The 24,090-nt window shown below is 37.5% G+C and overlaps 1 protein-coding gene across 1 annotated transcript in view; it reads right to left on the bottom strand.

Annotated features, from left to right (window-relative positions):
* Positions 1–268: 268 nt before the first annotated feature.
* LOC139129184 (uncharacterized) overlaps positions 269–24,090 on the bottom strand; it is a 31,094-nt gene continuing 7,272 nt past the window's right edge. Inside the window, exons 2-5 of the mRNA XM_070694825.1 lie at positions 20,583–20,908; positions 20,184–20,341; positions 1,429–1,712; positions 269–1,215 (exon numbers count right to left, since the gene is read on the bottom strand). Coding sequence (XP_070550926.1) covers positions 593–1,215; positions 1,429–1,712; positions 20,184–20,341; positions 20,583–20,908 — 1,391 coding nt within the window. The 3' untranslated portion in view covers positions 269–592. The remainder of the gene's footprint in view (positions 1,216–1,428; positions 1,713–20,183; positions 20,342–20,582; positions 20,909–24,090) is intronic.

Raw genomic sequence — 24,090 nt, 5'->3', positions numbered from 1 at the left:
ACTTGAACTTTTTTATATTTTTTTCCAGCTTACACATAGGACAACTTCAAGATGACAAGTCAAGCAATAACCAAAGCTGTAACAGACAAGTACAAGTCTTTCAGAATAATCCGTCGTTGTGACAATATGAAGGTTAAGGACTTTACGGACACTTAATGAACATTTTTTATATCGGTCATGTTGATTGGCTTTAAAAATATGGTGGATTAAATTTTATTCCTACCAAATTTTTTAGCCCTTGCATTCTTTTTTGGGGGGGGGGCAGCAGAGTGGTGTAGGTTGTGAGATGATGGCTTGGTAATGGCTGATTTTCAGCAGCAGTGATAAGTTTTCAGGTTGTTGGAGTAAACGTTAGTCAGATTGCAGAAGGTAGGTTGATTTTTGTATGGCAGAGCAGCAGCTAGCCTGCCTGGCAGAGCAGTAGCTAGCCTGCCTGGCAGAGCAGCAGCTAATCTGCCCAGCAGAGCGGCAGCTAACCTGCCCGGTAGAGCGACAGCTAACCCGCCCGGCAGAGCGACACCTAACCAGCCCGGCAGAGCGGCAGCTATAACCGTCCAGCAGAGCGACAGCTAACCTGTCCTGCAGAGAGACATTAATCTTTCCGGGAGGGATCCAGCAAACCTAATTTGGTTAGCAATGCCACGCTCTCCCGGAAAGATGGTCCTGGAGAGCTCCTGGACCACTGCGGGACCTTTTCTGGAGAGCTCCCGAAAATCTTGTCGGGAAGGCTAAAATTTTCATAAGGGTCGTCATCCCTCTTCAAAATAAAACTCCCCTTGTGTAAATCACGCAGACCCTCCCGCCCCCTTCGGCAAAAGAAAAACTCTACATGAAACCAAACGAGGCGCAATAATGACAACGGGTCAGAGTCTGACAGTGTCCCACTCGCAAACATCTTCTTCAGGTCCCCCTCACTAATCGGCGCTTTGTGACGGACGGTGTTCTTGCCTTCTCGCTTCAGACTCTTGATCTTTCCAATAAATACAGTATTCGCCGCATGAAATTCTCTGTCTCGCAAGATGTTAACGGTACGGTTGAATGGTACGTTCGTGATGTGACGATGGATAGCCGCCCTAATTCCGGAATAGCTTCTAATGCTGTAATCGTTGCCTTCTCGTGTTCTTACTTCGGCATAAAACTGCTTCAGTAGGTGAGCCAGGGTTTCTACCGGAAGCATCTCAAAATCTGGTGAGAATGATCGTTCTCCACACCAGGCTGCAACGGAAGAAATACAATACAGTAAAATGCGTGTCAAAAGTGAAGGTCAACAGGTCAAACGGTCACTGCATTGTTTACAAAACTGTTAAAATGGCGGCGCCCGGCTGGTGTGGTACATCCATAGAGGTTCCGACGGTGTTTCGAATCACAATTTCGAAAAAATTCAGATGAGACTCATCCTTCAACATTTATTTTTTATTTAATACTTACTTTTTAGTAATTTCACTCCCCACTTAGTTGATGTGTTCGTATTTGCTTCGTTTTTTTTCGCTGCCAACTGTTCCACCGTTTCGTTTGTTAATTCGGGGAATCGTCTTGCTCTGTGTTGGCATGAAATGAGAGGTTCGGTAGCCGGCAGTGCGTTGCTAACTGAGGGTACCGACGACGACGCAATTTGTTGTTCGATCGCCGTCGCTGCTCGCACAAGCTCTTCGTCGGTGATTTCATCGAGCTGCTCCAGACTAAAATTTAGATCGAAATTAGCCTCCGTCTGTCTGTTTGGTCGGACATGGTTAGTGTTTGATCATCGATTGAGCTCTACATCAGAAATATTGAAATTTGCGCGAGCTTCCTCATATTGTGCAGACGACAATGTTCACAATACCACAGCCAATCAAATGCAGAGTTCTCCTCTCTTGGCCAGGTCTTCTTGTTGAGGATATAAAGCCTGGCTCCAGCCAATCAGATGGCCGATTCAAGCTAGGCATATTATAATGAAGGGCTACAACGCATCTGACAGTGTTGGCACTTGATTGAAGTTGTATCAGAGAGTAGGGAGTACGTGGTTTTTTGCATTTGCAGTAAACTTTGATTGAGGAATATGCATTGTATATGCCTGAAACTGTACTGAGCTGGTCATCGTCATCAACTCTAGCTAAATCAGAAATACTTGGTGCCATTTCTATCTTAGAATCTGGTGTTGTTGTGACTCTCCTTTTAGAACCAAAAAATCGTTCTGAGATATTATGGAAGCGGTAGGTGTTTCCAATTTGGACTCATTGTATGAATGGTCTCCAAAGGGTAAGTTTAATGTTTGCAGTTTGATCACCAATTATGTAACACTGTTTCTTCATTGCTTCCCCGGAACTGAGTGTGTGTGTATCCTGCTCTCCAAGACAGGTTGCAGTGGCAATAGTACTGGTCTGACTGAAATAGATTACTGTATGTTATGGGTGGCATATGAAAAAAGTCTAGGCATTTATATGAAAGTAGCAAAGTGCATTTGCATCAAATGAGAGAAGTGCATTGCCTAAAAGTAAACTAACAAAATTCTTAAGTTATGTTCAAATTGAAAGATGCATATGATTTGGGAATGGAGAAAATGAACTTTTTATAATGCAATCCTTAAAGAAGGATAAATAATGGATGGAAATGAAAAGCATTGATGTAAAAATTAAACTGACGTGAGTCCAGTTTTAATGCAGTGTTAGTAAGCCTTGCAGTATGCAAAAACACTTTTCAAAGTTAAAAATAAGACTGTGAAATTCTTCAATTAAAAAATTCCTGAGTCGGTGAATTTTTCACAAAGCATGGATATGAGCAATACTTTGATAGTTATTTTCAAATTGTTCATCTAACTACAGTTATACTACTCTTTTTCTCGTGCCTATTGTTTGAACTCTGCTGCTTAGTTTCCATAGCGGACAGTTTATCAAGAAGCATACTAATTAATTATGCATTTCAGTTAATGGGTACTGTTTTAAACAAAAGAAGTGTACAGATAACCGGTAAACGGGTACTCTTTTAGACAAAGAATCTGTACTCTGCTAGTAAACCATACAAGAGAAAAGTCCCCAAACGGTTTAACCAATACAATAGAAAAAAAATTACATATTCATTATGGTAACAGCTGAGTTTACTTACATATGAAAATGCACATAAAGAAACACATGTGACGAAAGTATTTTCCGACTACAAAATTTTACAATATTTCAAAATTTTGCTTCAAATTTCACATCACCTTTCACGATACTCATTGTGACAAACGAGTCATGGCGAGTCGCAAAACCCGGACCGAGACGAGACGAGACGAGACCAAAATGACCCCTCAGGCCAGGCGTTGTAAATACATCATATATACAACACTACAGAAAGCTTGCAGTTTGTTGAGAGTGTCAAAGATCGATGCACAAAGCAAGAGATAGCACAATCAATGATTGGAACAACTGAAAAAAAGATTTGTTGAGGTTTTTCAACTTGAGTTCAAGGCGAGCTCGAAACATGCGAACTACGACGTCGGCATTTTGGCCTAAGCGATATATGCGATGAGCGCCAGATTCAGATTCTACACTGATATCTACTGTGAATTATAAAAGAAAATGAGGGCAACTCCACACATCGGCTCTACCAAGTTGTTTAATATTACGATATGGTGAATAAAGGATCATTGCATTTATTTTGTGTGGAATATATGGCGAGACACACCGTGAATCGATAGTGCTTTGACCCTAGTCATGTGATCTGGGTCCCCGGTAAACCGGTTTGTTGATTGAGTGATTCGTCTTCACCGGTGTTTAAGAACCAAAAATGGGGTCCTTCATCAGTCTCTCTCTTGTTTTGTATCCCCTCCGCTTGGTTGTGTGATAAAGTCATCTTTGTTCTTAAAGAGGAGAAGTCAGTTTCGTTATTGAGAGAGTTATAGCCACTATTGACTGACTCTATAGTAAGCGATCTGGTGTGTGGTGTCATATTATAATTAACTTGACCCAGCATCGACCGTAGTTTCTGGACGCTTATAAGGATTTTTGTTTTAGGGCATATTTTGAGCGTTTCTAGTGCTTGTTATGTTAACAGTAAATGTTGTACTAATCTGACAACGATTAGTTTGTTTTAGGCATTTAAATCGATTATCCGAACTTTTGGTTTTGTGTCAATTTTTCATGAACTTTGTAATAGATTTCGGGTCGATATTGGTGCCTGCTTTCCAGTGTTTGAAAAGCATGTTGTGAAAGGCTGTTTCGAGAAATAAATCTTATTTCTCCTTGTTTAGCTATTTCCAGGTTTCATGGTTTCGTTAACAATATTTGCTGTGAACGGCCTTTGAAATTGGTTTGGTCTGAGGAAAGTATTAGTTTATTTAATTCATTCCGCAAACTTTTATTACCTATATGGCAGCTCTCTCAGCTGCTGCCTATGTGCAAAAAAACCCGAAACTTTTTTATCGGTAAGATAGGAGGTCTTTTGGTCTCGTCTCGGTCCGGGTTTTGCGACTGGCCCAAACGAGTCGGCTGATTTAGTGTCAATCTTGATTGTTCATCGTTTGAGTCTGGTGCTTTACTAATAGTGGCAGTGCTGGATCGTACGTCTTTCAGTTCAGCAATTTAATACCTTCGCTGGACGATGTATCGGTATACTAAAATTTCATCAACTTCGGTTTGGGAGGCTGCAAGGCATCCAACACAAATTTAACTAGATCATCACTGGTCCGTGTATTGCGGAGCTCCTATAGCTTGTCCGTTCAGTAATCAGTTGCTCGTCCACGTGGAATCACCCCATTTCGTAGCTTTACGAGTAGCTTTCGGAATACGTTCTTGTTTTGCTATTTGTGGACCGTTCCGTTGTCAACTGGAGGCAGAAAGCGAAATTCTTTCTGGATATTCGTTAGTTTGAAATCTTCAGCGTCGTCCACATCTATCTATGACAAACAATATTCTAAATCCCAGTCACTTTCCGGCAAGTTAGATTCAGAAACATGGACTGCCATCGTATTGGTGACACAAACGCTCAGCACAAAGAAAACGTGCGATGATTAGGTCTGCCGACAAGAAACAGGGATGAAATCGAACTATGCGTGCACGTGGTAGAGCTACACCTGCGAATTTGAATAATAAAACTTACCAAATCATCTACCTGATAGTTCGTTGTTTTCTATTAGTGCATCTGTTTGTCAGTTAATTATGAATAAATGCAAATGATTCAGATTCAGGCTGCATTGTTTTGTGCTTGAATTTGCCCCGTGAGTGTTTATTGTGACGTAAAAGACTAACATAACTCCAGCAACACGTACATAATTTTCAAGAATGTCGGCTTTCCGAAAATGTCGCCGAAAACTCGCCAAAATCGCAGTATAAATGGGTTACAGTCCTCGTACTCGGAGGTTTCCAGGAATAGCGGACACTTTTGGGGTCTCAGTCTGGTAAAATACCATATATTGTTGACAGCCTATGAAAACAAAGTACGGGTACATACCCGTTGATATGGTGCAACAGTGTCAATGATATGCTGTACAGTTGATACTCCTGCAGTATCTGTTTTGCTGACATTGGTGTTGTAGCTAAATGGCAGCTTCTTGACAATTGAAAAAGATGAGCGCACACTGTATTGTATGTCATTCTTTGGTGGGTCTTGGCGGGATTGAACAGCTTTCTCATTTTCCAATTTGACAGCACTTCTGCAAAGAAAACCGAGAAATGTTATTATAGTTAAATAAAGACTATTTTGAGCTATGCTGCAGTAATTGAAGTTGTTATCACAAAGTATGTATAATAAATGAATTCTCACTGCAGTTGAAGATTTACATTTGAATATCTGTATCGAGAAGAATAATGTGGTCTATTGTGTACCATTAACGCAAAGGAACGACACAGAGACAAGTGTTAGGCCGCAATCCAGGGTTATGTACTGCCATGGCGGGGCGATGAGGCGTCATGGTGGCCTGGACGGCGGACCTTGCTTTCCTGGTGACCATCATAACACGTCATTACATTGTCAACCATGGTTGATGATGTTTTGACCATCAGTGACAATGACTGCTGACCGTCATCCAAACTGACAATGTTTTGACAATCATCAAGCGACGTTTGCTCATTGTCACGTACAACATGGTCTTCACATGGTCAAGAAAAAAAATTACGACAATGAAACATGGTCATATTATGGTCATCACATTGACAATGATTCGATGACTGACTGACTGTCATATACTGTCAAAATATGGTCATCAGATGGTCAAGGAAAAGATTGTGACCATGAAACACTGTCATATCATCATCACCTCATTGTAAATGATTTGACCATGTTTTGATGGTCACAATCTGTCATGATAGATACACGGTCAAAACACTGTCATTACACGGTCATGGAAAAAATTGCGACCATGAAGCACAGCCATATCATTATCACCTCATAATAAATGATTTGACCATGTTCATTGCAGGTACTTAACATGTCATAGTGATAATCATATCCAAAAATATTTTTATGCAAATATGTATGTCGAAGGTCACTTTCACTTTATAATGCTGTCAATATTAGCAGGTCAAAGGTCATATTATATTCTTACAACATATACAGCTTTCACTTCTTTTCCTTCAACCATGTGTATCACACTCATGTCAGAAATTTATTTTATATATGTATTACATGTTATTTATAGAGTCAGAGTTGTGTGGATTCTGGCAAATGCGGAAATCAAATTGAATGAAGATAAATTTAACTGTAATGAATCTCAGCACTTCAGTACGCATTGTCTGATTTTAAATACTAGCCCTTCTACTCTTTTATTATTGAGTCCCCCTTTTGTAGATTACGTACGTAACAAATCAAAAACGTAACTGTCATCTGTGTATCAACATATTTAATTTGATATTTAGTTGCTAAGGAATTTAAAGAATTGATATTGATAACTTTTGCCTCGTACCACTGGGGAACATGGTCATCATCAAAACACTGGTGGAGGACTGATTTATCAAGGAGTTTTCCGGGATCATTTACATACACTGGTAGAAGCTCCTTTGTTGGGTGATGACAAGTTTTTCTCTTGCTTTTTTGACATTGTGTATCATGTTTCTCTTTTCATTCTGCACAATATCTTTCATTTCATTTATTTTTACCTTCTCGTGTCTATTTATAGACAGAGAAGGTATTAGAGTTGAAAACCAGTATGCTGGTGTCAACTACTTCCGTCTGTCAATACTTCCGTCTGTCAAGATCTGTTGACGTTATGTTATTGTGATGGGTCATATCATAAACTGGTGGGGGTGTTCATGGTTCAGGTTGAGGTGTAGGAGAACGATTTTGAGCTGTGACAAAAATCAAAAGGGACTTAGTGGCATAGCCACAGTGTTACATGTAAGCCTTTCTCCAAGGTTCTTAGTTGACTACGATCTATTACAGACTACTGAGCTGACGTTAGGGGTACTCACTTTGTGTCTGCTCACCCTGTGTGCGCTAGTGTTTGGTACTGAGTTGCGTGGATATCCCCTCATGGCCTCACGTGATATGGGCCTGTTGCATAATCTGCAGATGATCATATGCCAGTCTGAAAACGGTCATTGTGCAAGCCTGTCGGCATTTTCCTTCCATTTTTTCTCATTTAATTTTGCAAAATATCGGCGAGTACCTCAATATTTCAAGATAACTCTTTCTTCCAATCGTTTCCTTGAGTTTCAGAGTCATATGAACGAAATGAGTGAAAGTTTTAGACAGGAAAATCGGACGTCGGCCATGTTCAATGTTTACAGTACAATCAGAAGTTATGTGGAGGAAATAACTAACAAACACTATTCATGATGCCCGCCCTCTAGAGGCAGACCTTCCTATATGAAGTACAACATTTGATGCTTGTGGAAGCTTGACCACACAAAGGAGCATTTTAACTTTTAGAAAATGACAAATTGAATAAGAACAGGGTTCTCCCTAGGATTTTTTTATAGAGTAGCGGCTAATTTGCATAATATTTGCATAATTAGTTTTTTCAATATTTGCATAAATTTGCATATAGATTGTTTTCACCACAAATTGACAAAACAGGGTACCTATGGAGTAGCGCCCCTCTACTGACTTTTTTCAAAATTTAGTACATCCTTACTAAGTTGCATAAGCTCCTACCCTTGTTTAACTCCCATCTGCTACCTCCATGCTCCAATAAAGAAAGGGTAGCAGAGTAAAATATACCGTAACAGTTGGTAAAACTGCTCAGATCAAAGAAACTATTAAAAGATGTAAAACAATGAGGCATAGAAGTGCCCGTGACAGCATCACCAGGAAAATACTACGTTTTTTCAGTACGTTTATCAGGGTTCTCTGATCCTGCACCCCCGGTACCAAAATAGAAGAGTCCCACTCTGATGTCACATCCGCCATTGTTTACAGTATTTTCACTCACGCACGCGATGTGGGTTTTCATTCTCTTCATATGCATTTTCATTTGTTTAAAGCAATTAACACTCCATTTGTTAAGAGTTTTTACCACTGACTATAACAATTTTCATTGCTATGTTGCTGTTTTCACAAGATACTGACCGTTTGATCTTGGAAAGTTGAGTTGCTTGTACGTGCAGCCAACCAATGCCGGTGCGGTGACAGACAGTTCACTATGCTAGGCTATGCTGTTGATCGGCAGCATACATGATCAGATGATGTCTTCGTTCCAGTTTACTTTTTATTTCAAGATGTGAGACAAACAGAAATTTCACCAAATCGCCGCTTCTGTAGCTAGGGATTGTGTAATCAGTTTGATTTTGATTTGAAAATATTTCGTCAATTAAGAGCGGAAATCGTCGCTGACTTTTGCTGTCAATTTTTTCTGTCCTTTAGCTAAAGTTTACAATTTCTTTGGATGGGTCGGTGCCGGTACCGTCAAGGGTGGGACGTGTGAACTTGTTCTGTTGTTAACACTATTCATACAAATTGAAAGGAGTATTAACTAGTGACATTGTAAAACAAAGAAGCTACAAATAATCTGTCTTCCTTTTGTGTGATCGTACGGACGTCGACCAGTAGGTGCCATTGTGAACATTTTGCCGCTGAACCACATAGCGTTGCGGGTAACAATAATAGCGTCGCAGTGAGATCGAAAGCGTCGCGGGCTTGAACGATAGCGTCGCGGGCCGCGACGCTGTTTTGGGCTGGGGAACCCTGAAGAAGCTATTCTGAAATGTGAAATACTGAGAAAAAATGCGCAAATATTCAAAATAAACAGGTTAACTGACTGGTCAGCTATAAAAAACAATGAAAATGTTTATGATCAAAAGTTTTTGAGATGCGCACATTTTAACAAATACAGAAATTATTAACATTATAAATATAAGACCAAACTATTTTTTCAGGGATGGGACAGGTTGGAAATGAGGGGTGAGAGACAAAGGCACTCCTATTGCTGCATGTGGATGCAGCCACACCATTTCATTTACAGCATACTTATTCACTGTGTGTTCCATATTGTACTGACTGTCATACAAGGATAACATGAAAACATAGGGCCAAGTCCCTGAAGCTACTATAGACATGGATACAAAATTAAGTATTTCCTGACTGTATGAAGTTATCTCACTAAGGTCATCCTAGGGACATGTAAACCAAATATTAAAGCTGTCTGACCAGCGGTTTTGAAAAAACAAGCGACTCAACAGTTGACAGAGCTCTGCTGTGTTATGTAGAGAATAACCTTTGTGACACATGTATTGATGAAGAAGGTGGATATCTTTGATAGCTCATTTCAGGATGGCCTGACCAAAAATGGAAAAAATTCCGTAAAAATACAGATTTGCATATTTCATCAGACTATATTAAACGAGAGTTAATTACATTCTAATTAAAGTAAACAAGACTTGCTTAAATCAAGATTTACGTCATAATAAAACAGCATATCTGTCAGGTTATAAAGAATCTTGAGCTGGTTATCTTTTAATATCAGTATTTCATCCTATTAACCAAGCACATTTTAACTTTCAAATTAACATTGTAGGTAAGTTCTGTTGAATAAGTTGAGACTGTAGTACTCAGAGAAAGCACACTGAAGAGACAAATGTTTGTAATTTAAGAAGTTCAAGGTCATCAAAGCATTATAAGGAATCATGTTACACTCTCATTGTACTGTTTACACAGATTGCATAATTGCTATAAATAGCACATGAGGGGTCATACAGCCCAGCTTTACCATAAAAACCCTATCACTTTGACCACTCTTTTAATTGACCACTCTATTTTTTTCCTCAAAAAGTAATCTTATTTTATCCTTACCAAGTCAACCATAAATGGAAATTAGAACTTTCTCTATCTCTATTTATTTGACCACCCTATCATGACAAACTATTATGAGCAATTTCTTTTAGATAACAAGAATGGTGGTTCAGAATATATCAAAGTTGGGATTCAGGAAAGTTGCCTTTACATGTTTTAATCCTCCAAGATGGTAAACATTTCACTATGAACTGTCAAAAAAAGTTGAACTTTCTGATAATTCCACACTAAAATTATTTTGGCTTTGATGATTTCCTAATTAATTCAATTATTTAAAATCATATTAATTATTTTTTTCTGAGTGAATTGATAGGGTTTATACAGTACAAGAATTACATACAATGTAAGTCAAATTTTGACCAAAAATGACAAAAAAATTCCTTAAAAATACACATTTGCATATTTCATCACAATTTGAACAAATCTAAGTTGGGTTATCCCTAGGGACCTGTATACCAAATAACAAAGCTGTCTGACCAGCAGTTATGAAGAAGAAGATTTTTTACCAAAAACACCTTTTTTGGCATTAATTTGCCTATTTTCAACAATATCAAAAAATTAAAAAAAAACAGTTTCTCAAAATCATATTTTTCATCTGCACAACAAATATCAAATCAGTAAGTACTGCGGTTCTCAAGATATTTGAGTGGACGGACGCCTCACAAACGGACATACATACATACATACATACATACATACATACATACAGACTGACGACGGACGCCGGACGGATACCCATCCCAATAGCTTCTATAGACTATAGTCTATAGTAGCTAAAAACAGTAATTTCTTCACTTTCAATTTCTTTTGAATACTATGACAATTATCAGCCATGAGGTTTTACAAACACAAGACCAGATAAGCGTTTTTCATTATTTCCACAGACTCTTTGGAATATCCCTTAAAAACAGTTAAAAGTGACTTAAAATGATCACTTGGTATACATTTAATTTACAGATGCCAGGTTGTGTATTTCACATGCACTCAGGTCGAGTAGGGAAGTGCGTCGTTACTATTTTGGACTGTTAATTCTTATTTCTGAATTATTTAACCTTTTTTCCACATTTAACTATCTTTAGGCAGTTTATACTGTAGCTTAGAATTTTTTTTGATTGATGTATTTAATCATCTTTGGGTTCTTTGGGTCCATATCTCACCTCATGCCCCTACATCATCAACTATTTACCAATAACTCCATGCCAACAACCAATTACCTGACCTGGCCACACATTAGAGAAGGTACAGCGTCATTGACGGTATTTTTGCATAATGTAACTGTTTTTTAGCTCACATTTGGTGTACCAATGTGAGGTTATTGTATAAGCTGAATCAGTTCATTTGCATCTGATTTGCATGTCTGTATATTTGTGGGTATGTGCGGATGTATGTCCGTCACACACGAAGGCTTCGAATTCCTTACCGCCAAAGCTACCACCATCTCAGTATTTGGTGTACAGGTAGATGCAGGGGTTGAGATGTGAATTCGTTCTAATGAACACATCAGTGTCAAAAATGTGCAAATGAGGTAAGAAAAAGTGAAATCCTGCAAATGTGCAGGAGGCATGCCAGTGAGAAACAGGCAAACTCCACTGATCTTGACTCATTTCCTGTCATTGTTTATGAAATGTTACATATTAATAGACCAGCTGCAACCATAGACAGTAGATGGGGGAAGACCGTTTATACTAAACTAAGAGGGGCTTGTTTCTGCTATGCATGTCGCTAAAGTTGACCTCCAGTACCTAAATTAGACCTTAATTACTTTTGTCATTCTTGTTTTTCTGTTTAAATATTTCTTGTTGTTTTTCTTGTTGTACTGTGCCAGAAATCATTGCCATAACATCAATGTAGAATTTTCCTCCACTGAGCAGATAGAAACAAAATTATTGTTGATCATTGGTAACCCATACTGGTATATACCAATTCTGATCAAATTTGAGCGACACCGTATAATTGCGGTATTTTTTTCCTTCTTGTCTACTGATTCTTCTCCAATAGCATTTTCATTTTCCTGCAAAATTAATTTCAGATTACTGGTAATTTTAATCAATGTATACTGATGCCCCAGTCTGCTCCTCTGAAACTAACGCCCTTGGCCTTTGCATTTTAGTATCATATAATAGAACTGTATCTGTGATGTCCACACACCACTTCTATTATTTCTCTGTCACTTTTGTCTTTTTCTCTTAACTCTTTGATATTAGTATCTATGTCTGAGAGAGACCATGGACCTCCACACAGTTATTTTCTTTGTCAAATTCAAATTTGTAATCATTTCCCTTTCTTCCCTTTTTGTCTTTTTTAATTGTTTTTCATATGCTCAATTGATTTTAATCTGCCTTTTTCTGAACAACTCTTTTATTTCACATGAACTTTTCCGTGCACTATCAATGATTTCTTGTCTTTCACTCTCTGTTTTGCTGTTTAACCATAGAGATGTTTTATTGTTTGTCCACATTATGATTGATTCGTAGCATATTGTTGTACCAGCTGTGTTTCATTCTAACTAACAATCCACACTCCCAAAGTCTCTCTCGGACACAGTACTAGTTTTTTTCACATGTTTTGCTTGTTCTTTAAGACGGTCATCATGTAAAAGTATTTACCACCTGGCAGCTGATCCTTTGCCTGCCTATCTAGAATTATCAATGAAGCATGCATAAGGAGTTCAAGGGCCAGTTGGGTATAGCTATCTAAATCGGCATCGTTGGTCTCTGCAAACAATTCTGTATACCTATCATTATGGACTGGTATATATGTCCATAAACAAAGGTTTTCCCTCTGTAAGAGGTGATGCATTATTACCCCACTTTTCTAGTGTCTCCCTTAGTTGCTTTAAGTATGGATTCAAGGTGAGTATTCCACTCTCCCCCTCAAACAACCTCCACATTGGACCTGTGATGATTTTGTCTATAATACCGAGTGCTCGAATTTTAGCTATATACAATTTTTGCCTTATATCAAAATCAACAGATTTTATCAAATCATTTGGAATGATTTGATTATTTTAAACATTGCATATTATGTCATTACGATGATAGTAAAGGGCAGCATTGTTATAATACAATAAATTAAACCTGTTCCCTCGAAAAGTTATCAGCTTGTTTTTACGGCCCTTCCTTGCAAGATAAGTTTCCCATTGTGAAAATATTCCAGATTTCTCTGAACCACGGGATGTCAATGCCTTTGCTGCTGTGCAAAGTTGGCAAGCGCATTCTGAGGACTGGAAAGAAAATGGATTTCTCCCAGAAATGACATTTTGCTCAAATGTGTTAAGACATTAGTCGCATTCAGTGGCAAATTAACCAACAGATGCATTTTACAAAAAAATGCCCTAACTGTTTTAAACTCTCCTTAGATTCACTGGGTATATTTGCCCAATTATCCATCACTTTTGGAAGCATTTCACTTCTAAATTCAGTCAAAGCTGAATTAAAAACAGGATTTATAGAGCCTTGATCTGACATCGTATTTGTGATTGAAGTGACAATTTGTGCTATTTTCTGATTTTTCTTTTCATTTGACACCACAGAGGATGTAACTAAACATTCCACCATATCTTTAAAACAATCCATCAGATCCTGTGCACTGGCAGCACCAACCTCAGACATACCAGTAGACAGACTTCTTCCATCCTGCAATGTATTATGAAAGCCCTGGTAATGTTTAAAGTATTTACTGGTTGCATCTGAATTGAGAGTGCTCCGAGTCATGGTCGATGGTTCAGATTGCTTCAGCAGCTCTTCTACAACCTACTTTTGTGCTACAGCTTTTGCTTCAATTAAAGCCTAGAATGCAAGCCAATGCTAGGCAGTCAGCTAGGCATTTTACCTACAAGATTTGTCAGAACTGCCTTGATCACTTTGTTAATTTTGTTTAAACTTACATTACACTCAGTTGCTAAGGTCATAACGCATTGTCTTATTTTCCCCTGTATATTTTCCATTTTCAAATGTTTTATGAGTTCACTGTCTAACAAGTCATTTAGTTGTTCAAGTTCAGTTATCTGTTTGCTGTGTTCTCTGATCTTACTTTTCAGCTGCTGAATTTCTTCTATGTTATAATGTATCTGATTTCTGTTCTTCCTTTTTTTTAAGTGGCTTACTTTCTTCTGTAATCTTCTCTTTTCTTTCTTAAGTGACTTAACCCGAGTATCACTTGAGTTTATGGCATCATTCAGTTGTTTGATTATTTTCCTCCCTCTCTTGCACCTTTTCTTCTAAGTCTTTAATCTGTCTGTCTTTATGACTCAATTCACTTTTGGCATGCTGCAGATTTCTTTTCAATCATTTATTTCACATTCATTTACATTGTACTTTGATATTTTTCTCTTGTCAGTGTCAAGTTGCTGAGAAGTTTAAGCTAGTCTTTCAGACACTTTGCTGTACTGAGTCTCATAAGCAGCTGTTTCGGTTTTTCAGTTTTTTCTAGATTTTCACTATGCTCCACCAATTGCCTTTTTGATTAATCTGTACAGTTTCCAGTGTCTGCAATAGTACTCTGATTTCATTTGAAAGGCGATGGTGCATTGATTTCAAAGTAATTAAGTCCTCCTGATCTTCCTCTACTTGTCTCGTAAGTCTTCTATTTACACTAACTGTCTCTATTACTTCATTTCTCACTTCCCTTATACTCCTTCCCACTCTCTCTCCGGTAATATGTCAAGGGACTGATCAATGGCAAACTTTGGCGGCTCAAATGTAGTTTGGCCATATCCTGCCAAGTCACTGCTTCCTCTTCTTTGACGATCTTTCACTTTTTATTTACTTTTTCTACCTTCTTTCTCAGACTGTCAAATTACATCTTGAATAACTATCCTCAGATGCCAGGTTAACTATGAGCTCTGCAGCCTGCTTGGCAGAATTAGACACCTGCCTTAATTCATATACTGTACTATACCATTACTGACTCTGTCTGATTTAAAACTGGCTTCGGGTTTAAGACAACCTCAGGTGTTATCCCTGCTAGCCTGCAGTGCTCTCCTATCTCCATTCAGTTGTCACTAAAATGCAAAAGTATTATTACATTGTACACCTCTTATAAATAAAATTTTTATGACATCATCCATTGAGCTGTGCTAGAACTACATAAATATTTGACTTAATAAGTCAAATCAAATTAAAGCAAGATTATATTTACATGTTTATATACAATAGAATACTTTATTTTGAGTCATAAATTCCACAAAATTTACATAAAAATGCCATATTTACACATTTTAGGCGAAATTTTGGAAGCTTTCATTGTTATGAATAGCGCCACCAACGACCAAATTCCACACAATGTCAACATACGTTGGTAGTATGTACTTTTCAAAAGCATTTGTGTGATAAAGTTTGTCATAATTTTTCAGGATAAAACCATCATTTGATGCAGAAAATATTCATTTTTCAATTTGCAATGGCACACACAAAATGCACTTCATTTTCAGTGAGAAAAAAATGACCGAAATCTTAGCCGTATGACTTACCGTAGTAAACAGTGAAACGCTAATTTCGCACATCCAGATTCTAGGGCTCAATTTATCTACCTAGCCCCTTATATGGAAGAAATGGGTGTGTTTACACAAATAAACCGCAGAGAGGCGATTTCCGAAATGCCTATCAAACTCTACTACCCAATAGGGGGTCAAATGAAGGGGTCATGCCCATTAAAGACGTCGAGCCGTCAACACTGCTGATTTCACCGTAAGGTTTGAAATTCTCGTACGATACCCTCACAAAACATCAAGAATTTAATGCATTGGTCTATTTTGATGGAATTTTAAAAGAATGGTGTGAAGGGTGGACGATTCGAGGTACAGTGTAGACATCCAGTAGTGTGGGTCACGTGATTTGAAATCCCTAAATTTAATTACATTTTTGCGACAGATGAAGATTTTAGTGTCTGTCTAAATCAACGTGTCAAACAATATACAAGGAAATCGACAGAACTTTTTGAGTACATTTATAGTTGTACAGTCCCTTTGGCTACATTTTGCCTTATTTTCCTGAGTAGAGTACTTATCAGGCCCATGAGCAATTAGTACCTTTCATAAACAAGAACTTAAAACTGCATTTATTTGAGTACACCATAGCCAAAATGGTTGGGAACTTTAGATACATAACAACCACCACAAAACTTCCTAAAATCAATGGAAAAGAATCTTTCCATTAACCCTTTCAGGTCTGATTTTCCTTGGACTTTTGACTTCTGTAAGATTGTTAACTTTTAGCTATGGAAAGCCACGGAAAGGATATAACATTGCATGAAGGTTTATCCCTTGTGTTCGACTATTTCTTGTACAGAACATAGTATAGTAGTTTGAATGACAGACTAACAGGTACAGGCTGACCAACAAAATTGGGATTATATCTTCCTGGCTGAAATTTTTGCAATGAACTTACATGTCTGTAACAGGCAGTGCTGGAGGTTTGCAAAGATTTCAGCCATGGGCCTCCGTTCTTTGCGTCTAAATCCTATGCAGAAAAAATTGAGTCTTACATAGAAATAAGCCTAAACCATGTAATATTGAAGTTCTAATTTGACTGTCTAGGATCAAAGCTAAATACTATCCATATATGCAAAAGGTTGTCAGGCAATGAAAGGGTTTAAAATGTCACATTTACAACTAACCAGCATTATTTGAAGATAGGCATTCTAAGTAAGTTTACACAACCACAAACAGCATAGAGAAAATGGAATTTTCTTCTGATGAAATATTTTGTGCTGATTTTTGGAACATCACGTTTTGTCCAACATTTAGAGTCAAGGCATTGGCTTTACTGGTTCTTTCAGCAAGGTAATTTATGACAAGATTGATTTATTTGAGTACACCAGAGCCAAAATGGTTAGGAAACTTTAGATACATAACATCACCACCAAACTTACTAAAATCAATGAAAACAAGCTTTTCCATTAAAATGTCAGCTTTACAACTAACTGGTGTTTCATCTGTACAGTCGACACAGAAAATATGCCCAGCATTTTGAAAGATATGCATATTCATTGAAAGCTTTACACGGTTACCAACAGCATAGACACAACTACATGTACCGGTAGAACTTTCACTTCTTGGTCTTCTGGCCAGAGGTCCATATATCTTTCTTTCATGAATGTGACTTTGTTTGTGTGCCGTCTATTTGCTGTCTGTTCTGTGCTGTTTTGTGTCTATGTTTACAACTATTGTCTTCCGAATTCCGACCTACTGTCATTGGATTATGGATTGGTATGATTGCGATTATTTTTTTTTTTTCATCTATGATGAAGCATTTAACCCTTAAGGGGCTGCATTATCTAGAGTTATGTAATACCCACCACCTGCATTATAAAGGCAGGTAAACAATTTGTGTATGTTACTGTTTCAAACCATGTGGCAAACCCTATATGATTCATGATCCTTATAAGATATCCTATCTGATTATGGTAGTTATGATATCATATTTATACAAATTTAGCAGAAATTTGGGGTAAAATCTTAGGATTTTGGCCAAAAATCAAAATTTTACAAAATAAACCTGAAAATTCCCAAAATTTAAATTTAGATGCGGAGTGACACAAATGACCAAAATTATTGAAATTTTAGAACTCATTTGCACATTTATTGCATAAAAGTATGCAACTGAAATCTACTCTATCTGTGAAAATACAGACAACTTTCCTCTGCAAATGACACATTTGTTTCAAATAAAATAAGTAAATCATTGAATGTTCCTTTGAGAAAATTTAATATACGATGTTATGAGACTACTTTGACATCACTTTGTCACAAAATGGGATGTAAATTTGGGGTAGAAAATGGGCTTTTTGGTCAAAAAATAATAATTTTACAGAAAAATCTGTTACATTGAAAAGAAAACCTGAAATAGGGATGGAAAGGTATTGTGGATTGCAGAGAGTATACTGGTACTTCACTCAAAGTGTGTGTGTAATTATAAAAATGTGAAATTTACCAAAAAAGGTATAAAATACAGAACTAATTTGCATATCAATTACAATCGTACCGCAGAATTGTACTTTTCCTTTTACAACTTGGACAGCTTTGCTCTCCAAACGACGAAGCTCTATCTCAATGAATACTGCAAAGTATGAATTATTTCTCCACATAGATGAAAAATTACTTATTTAGACTGTTTTGAGATCACAATATTACAAAAATGGACATGAATTTTGGGGTGAAAAGACAGATTTTTGGTAAAGAACAAAATTTCACACAAAATTTCAGGTAGTTCACAAAAACAGAAAATTAAGATTGAAATGGCTGTTTTTGTTTCTAGAGAGCATACTGGACTAAAAATGTGTGTAAACTGTCAAAATATACCAAAATGCCATAAAATAAAGAAGTAATTTGCATATCAATATCAATTACACACAATCGTACCACAGAATTGTACTTCCCATTACAACGTGGACAGCTTTGCTCTGCAAATGACACATCTCTATCTCAGTGAATATCTCAAATTATGATTTATTTCTCCACATAGATGAAATATTACTAGGTTAGACCTGTTTTGAGATTACAATGTCACTAAAATGGACAGATATTTGGGGTAAAAAGAGTTTTTTTTTGTAAAAACAAATTTCCCAGAAAATTTCAGGCAAGTTCACAAAAACCAGAAAAGTAAAATGGAATGGCTATTTTTGTTTCCAGAGAGCATACTGCACTAAAAAATGTCTGTAAACTGTCAAAATATACCAAAAGGATAGAAAATCAAGTTTTTGGTCAAAACAATATTTTCAGAATGAAAACCTAATGAAGGAAACAGAACACTGGGTAACACTCACATGTATATTGACTGATGTCGTATCTCAACTCAAGTCACAATTCTTTCAAAACTTGGGTAGCCTGCCTCCAAAATGTAATTTTTATGATCTTATCTACATATTTATGTCATTATAATGTGAGTCAAGCAATTGACACTCTTTACCACCTTCACAACTGGTCAGATTACTAAGTGTACATGAACATACTGGTTTCTGTTGAAAATAAAATATACTTTCGCATGACTTATATCAAAATACTCTCTCCAATGTACGTAAATGGTATTCACAGCATTTACAAAAAAGACTGAAAATTGGAGTGAAAGCAGGGGTTTGTGGTCAAAAAGTCAATATTTTCAGACACAATAGTTCCAGTTTTGCACCCAATTTACGCATACTGTATATGTGGAGCCCACACCTCAGCCTAGAGATTGCTGAAGAAATGTAGACATCATACATCTTGATGTAATCATCGCAGACTCAAACTGGTAAGCTTGTGTATGGACATGCACTTTGAAGCTGGATAACTAATTTATGACAAACAATGCATGCAATCATGAATTCACTCTTTACATGTAGCATGGATTATTTTGTACATCTTTCCATGAAGATTGTCATGTAGTAACTTGGAAAATGAAGTAACAATAAAGTTTTACAAAAAATATACACACATGAAACTGGATGATCCACACGAGTGTCATGTCATTTCTTGATATCAATTCTAATCTTATTTTGTAAACCACACATACATATACTGCACAGCTGTCAGGTTGAATTTTACACAAGGTGTAAATTGAATAACAACTGACCAGTAAAGATCCATACATATTTTGAAATCTATCATGACAGTTGAAATTTTACACAAGGTATAATTGAATGACAAACTGACCAGTAAAGATTCAATCCATATTTTGAAGTCCATCATAAAAGTTGAAATTTCACTCAAGGTGTAAATTGAATAACAAACCAACCAGTTAAAAATACTTCTGATATTTCCAAAGAATCTTACATATAGATTTTTTATTCAAGTGAACACAACTTTATATCCACATAAACATACACACACATACATACACAAACACACACACAGTGTCCAAGTGTGAAAATTTATGCAGCTGGTTGACATCTTCATAGTTGCGACGAGAATGATAGATTTCAAAACATGGATGGACACACAGTGCAACTTCACACTTCCTACACCACAGACGGGTTTCTGGTGGACGTTTTCCATCTTTATGCTTTCTATAGTAGTCACGGTGAACTACACATTGGCATAGAGGGTGTTGCTTCTTGCAGCCAGGTCTGGGTAGAATAGGCAATGGAAATGCCGTTCTCCAGACGTCTTAGTGGTTGACCACAGATCGTCTTCCCTTGGGGCAGGGGTCGGAGCATCAGTGGCTGTGGCAACAAGTTCCTGGATGATCTGAAGCGGAATTTGGAATGCTTCATCTTCCTATCATCTCCATACTTTTGATAGATGATATATGCATTGGTGATTGCCAATGCCAGGAGGTGGAAGAAGAGCTTCACGTACCACTTTGCTCGACGACATGTGCATAGAATAAGACCTAACCATTTGATCAGCCTGGTCTGTTCCCCCATGTGTTTGTTGTAATCAACAACTGCGGAAGGCTTCACCACCAGGTCACCGGTCTTCAACATACTAAGACGCCACTTTGGTCTGTCAGCTGTGGATACTTCACCACAGCTACACCATCACATGTACACAGAGCAGATGGCATTTCGCTCCTGTTGGACCTTACAGTGCCAACTACGATGGTATCCTCACTTTTGAGAGTAGCAGAAAGTTCAGGACTGTTGTAGTAGTTGTCCATGTACAATTTATGGCCTTGGTTCAGGAATCCTCCCTTCCTCATCAAACCCATCACTACATCGTCGTCATCGCCATCTTGATTGGGGTCATACTCACCTCCGGTATGGATGTCAAACACGGAAGTGTAACCACTCGACGACTCGTTGATTTGGTATGCTTTTAGCCAAAGCGATAGGGTTTGTTAGGGATGTATTGACGAAAGGAGTATGTTACCCCTCGATGGAGCCATGCCTTTATCTAAACTGAGATGTTGCTCCTGGGTATACACAGAGCGAAAACGGGCTGTGACAGCATCGAAAAACGGTCGGATCTTGAACAATGGGTCATACCCCTGGTTCCTGCGACGAACGTAGTTGTTATTATCGTTGATGAGAAAGAATGTAAGAATAACCAGTAACCACAAAGTGCTACACCCTTCGTGTATGGTATGATGGGACACCATATGAAGCCACATATTGTACCTCGTTAATTATGTGGATATCTCATTTTGAGCGAGCCAATAGAGCTAGAGGTTTGATTTTTGGTACATAGGGATAACTTAGCAATACAATTTTTTTTACAAAATGTCATTTGACCTTGGTGACCTTTGACCTGAAATATACATATTTGTCCATAACTCAGTAACCACAAGTGCTACACCCTTCATGTATGGTATGATGGGTCACCTTATGACGCCACATATTGTACCTCATTAATTATGCGCATATCTAATTCTAAGCAAGCCAATAGAGCTGGATGTCTGATTTTTGGTATATATGGATAGCTATAGGATAGAAATTTTTGACAAAATGTCATGTGACCTTTGACCTGAAATATACATATTTGTCCATAACTCAGTAACCACAAGTGGTACTCCCTCCATATTTGGTATAATGGAAGCCCTTATGACGCCATATACTGTACCTCATTAATTATGCACATATGTAACTCTTAGCAAGCCAATAGAGCTGGATGTCTGGTTTTTAGTATATAGGGATAACTATAGGATAGAAATTTTTTGATCAAATGTCATGTGACCTCTATGACCTTTTACCTAAAATATACGTTTTTGTCAATAAATAAGTAACCACAAGTGCTATGTCCTTTATATTTAGTAGGATGGGTGACCTTATGACAACACACGCTTTACCTCATTAATTATGCACATATCTAATTCTGGGCAAGCGAATAGAGCTAATGGTCTGATTTTTGGCATAAAGGGATTAATTAGCAATACATTTTTTTTTCAAATGTCACGTGACCTCGATGACCTTTGACCTTGATTATACATATATATGCATAACTCAGTAACCACAAGTTCTATACCCTCTTAATTTTGTAGGAAATTATACCTTAAGATGTCACATCTTGTACCTCATTTATTATGCACATATGTATTTCTTGGCTTGCCAATACAGCTAGACGTCTGATCTTTTTTCCCGATTTAGAACCATAACTTAGACATGCCTCATGTGTTTCAAATTGGGAACAACGACATAGACCTATGTGCCCATAGATCTCAACATATACACTCCAGTGATACTTCTTAATGACCACATTTCCTGCCCATCAAGACTAATACTCCCTATTACAAGTGGGGACTATGTCATTGTCAATGACTTGTTAAATCATGCGGTCTGCCAATAAAATAATTTGTTGTGTCACACCACTAAAGTTGAAATTTGTATCCCTGCCAGAGAACTCAGATCAACTTAATAAGTGTTTCATAAATCATATAGACCTCTCACCCCCTCACCTCTCACCTCAACATCTGTGAATACTCAAGAGTGATACACAGATTTTGAATCCAGAAAACAAATTATGTGTCAAGTTCAACAAATGTTGTGCTTGAACACAATTAATGATAACTTTTGCTGTGAACAAATCCATGAGAGAATGACAAAGCTGGTACAAAGAATCAGTCCCTTCATATTGTAGCTTACCTTATCTACAAAATGTGGCATATGCAAAATACCAAACAGACCAGTAACAATCTGAGGAGAGAACTCAATCTTTCAGATCCACAGAGAAGTGTGCTAGATCACACCATTAAAAAGACAGTTGCCATCACCAGTGGCCATACCCACATAGCAACTTTTCATGCAGCTCTTGTACCTGAAATGACAATACATATTATGGTTTATAAATAATTTGATTAAAAATAGATAAACAATAACAGTTTAAGGCTACATATATTTTACTTGCTAAACTTGATTCATTAACTAAATGTGAACTTGTAAAAACAACACTAGAAATAAATTGAATCACATAATGAGACTTTTTAGCATTGTCACTTTCAGCCTGGGAAATGTTGCTAGGTTTAATAACAAATTCAATTTCAGTTTGCTGCAATGTTAGTAATTGTAACCTGGTTCACATTGGTTAGTTTCAGGCCGTTCTGGTTTTAAGTCAGCTCAAAATAATCAATGTGGACGCATTGAGTCGGTCCAGGACCGACCCAATTTGGTGCAGGCTTGAAGGGGTGTCTAGGAACGTAATAAAATTTGGATTGGGTCTAAATTTTGCGGATTCATCAGGCCAGTCCAGGAACCAGTCGACGCTTTCCCAAACAAATATCTTCCCACCAGGTTTTGCTCCGCAAACGAGACCATATATGTCATTCCATTGCTTATGAGAGACCGTTCTATTCTGTCTTTTGGGCTCATCGAACATATAAAGGAGATGTCCCCGCTTGTTCAAATGCTGGCTGAGCACCCAGATCGAGCCTTTTTGTGTACAAAAACGCAAAGAAAATCAAGAACAGTCTAAAACGCATTCTGTTGTCGGTGTCTGCATTTTGAACTCTGAGCGGTTCATAGGTCTGACACTGTAATTTTGGTTGGCCCTGGAACAGGGCTTGACAATTGCAAGTGTGGACGCGGACCAAATCTATTCCTCAAAAAGATATTTTGGAGAGTTCCATGAAGAACCTAAATTTTGTGAATTTGAACATAGTTATTATCTTTACGTAACTATTACTAAAAAAATTCTGAAGTTTAAGATAAACATAAAGATATGTTCTGGGCAGACACTTATGCTTAAAATTACCGTATATTATTCTAGCAATAACCTCACCTCTTATCTTCTGGTACACGGTGTTTGTATTCATTACAGCAATCGTGCAGTTGGGACTGTAATGTGCAAGCACTCCCTAGCATAATCCTGCACTAACTCAAAGGATTTCGAGTGTAAAGTCCTCAAAATCTGGTCAACCTGTATGTGATATACAATGAATTTGCACAATAAATACAAAGATGATAATGCAATTATCATTTTTTACTGTAGATACATTTACAGACAGTTGATACATATAGTATCTACATTATACTAGTAGCTCCTACTACCTTGACAATTATCAG

Source organism: Ptychodera flava, unplaced genomic scaffold (genome assembly GCF_041260155.1).
Source record: "Ptychodera flava strain L36383 unplaced genomic scaffold, AS_Pfla_20210202 Scaffold_97__1_contigs__length_338755_pilon, whole genome shotgun sequence".
NCBI lineage: Eukaryota > Metazoa > Hemichordata > Enteropneusta > Ptychoderidae > Ptychodera > Ptychodera flava.
Note: the sequence above shows the minus strand (reverse complement) of the source record. Positions and strands in the feature narration are given on the sequence as shown.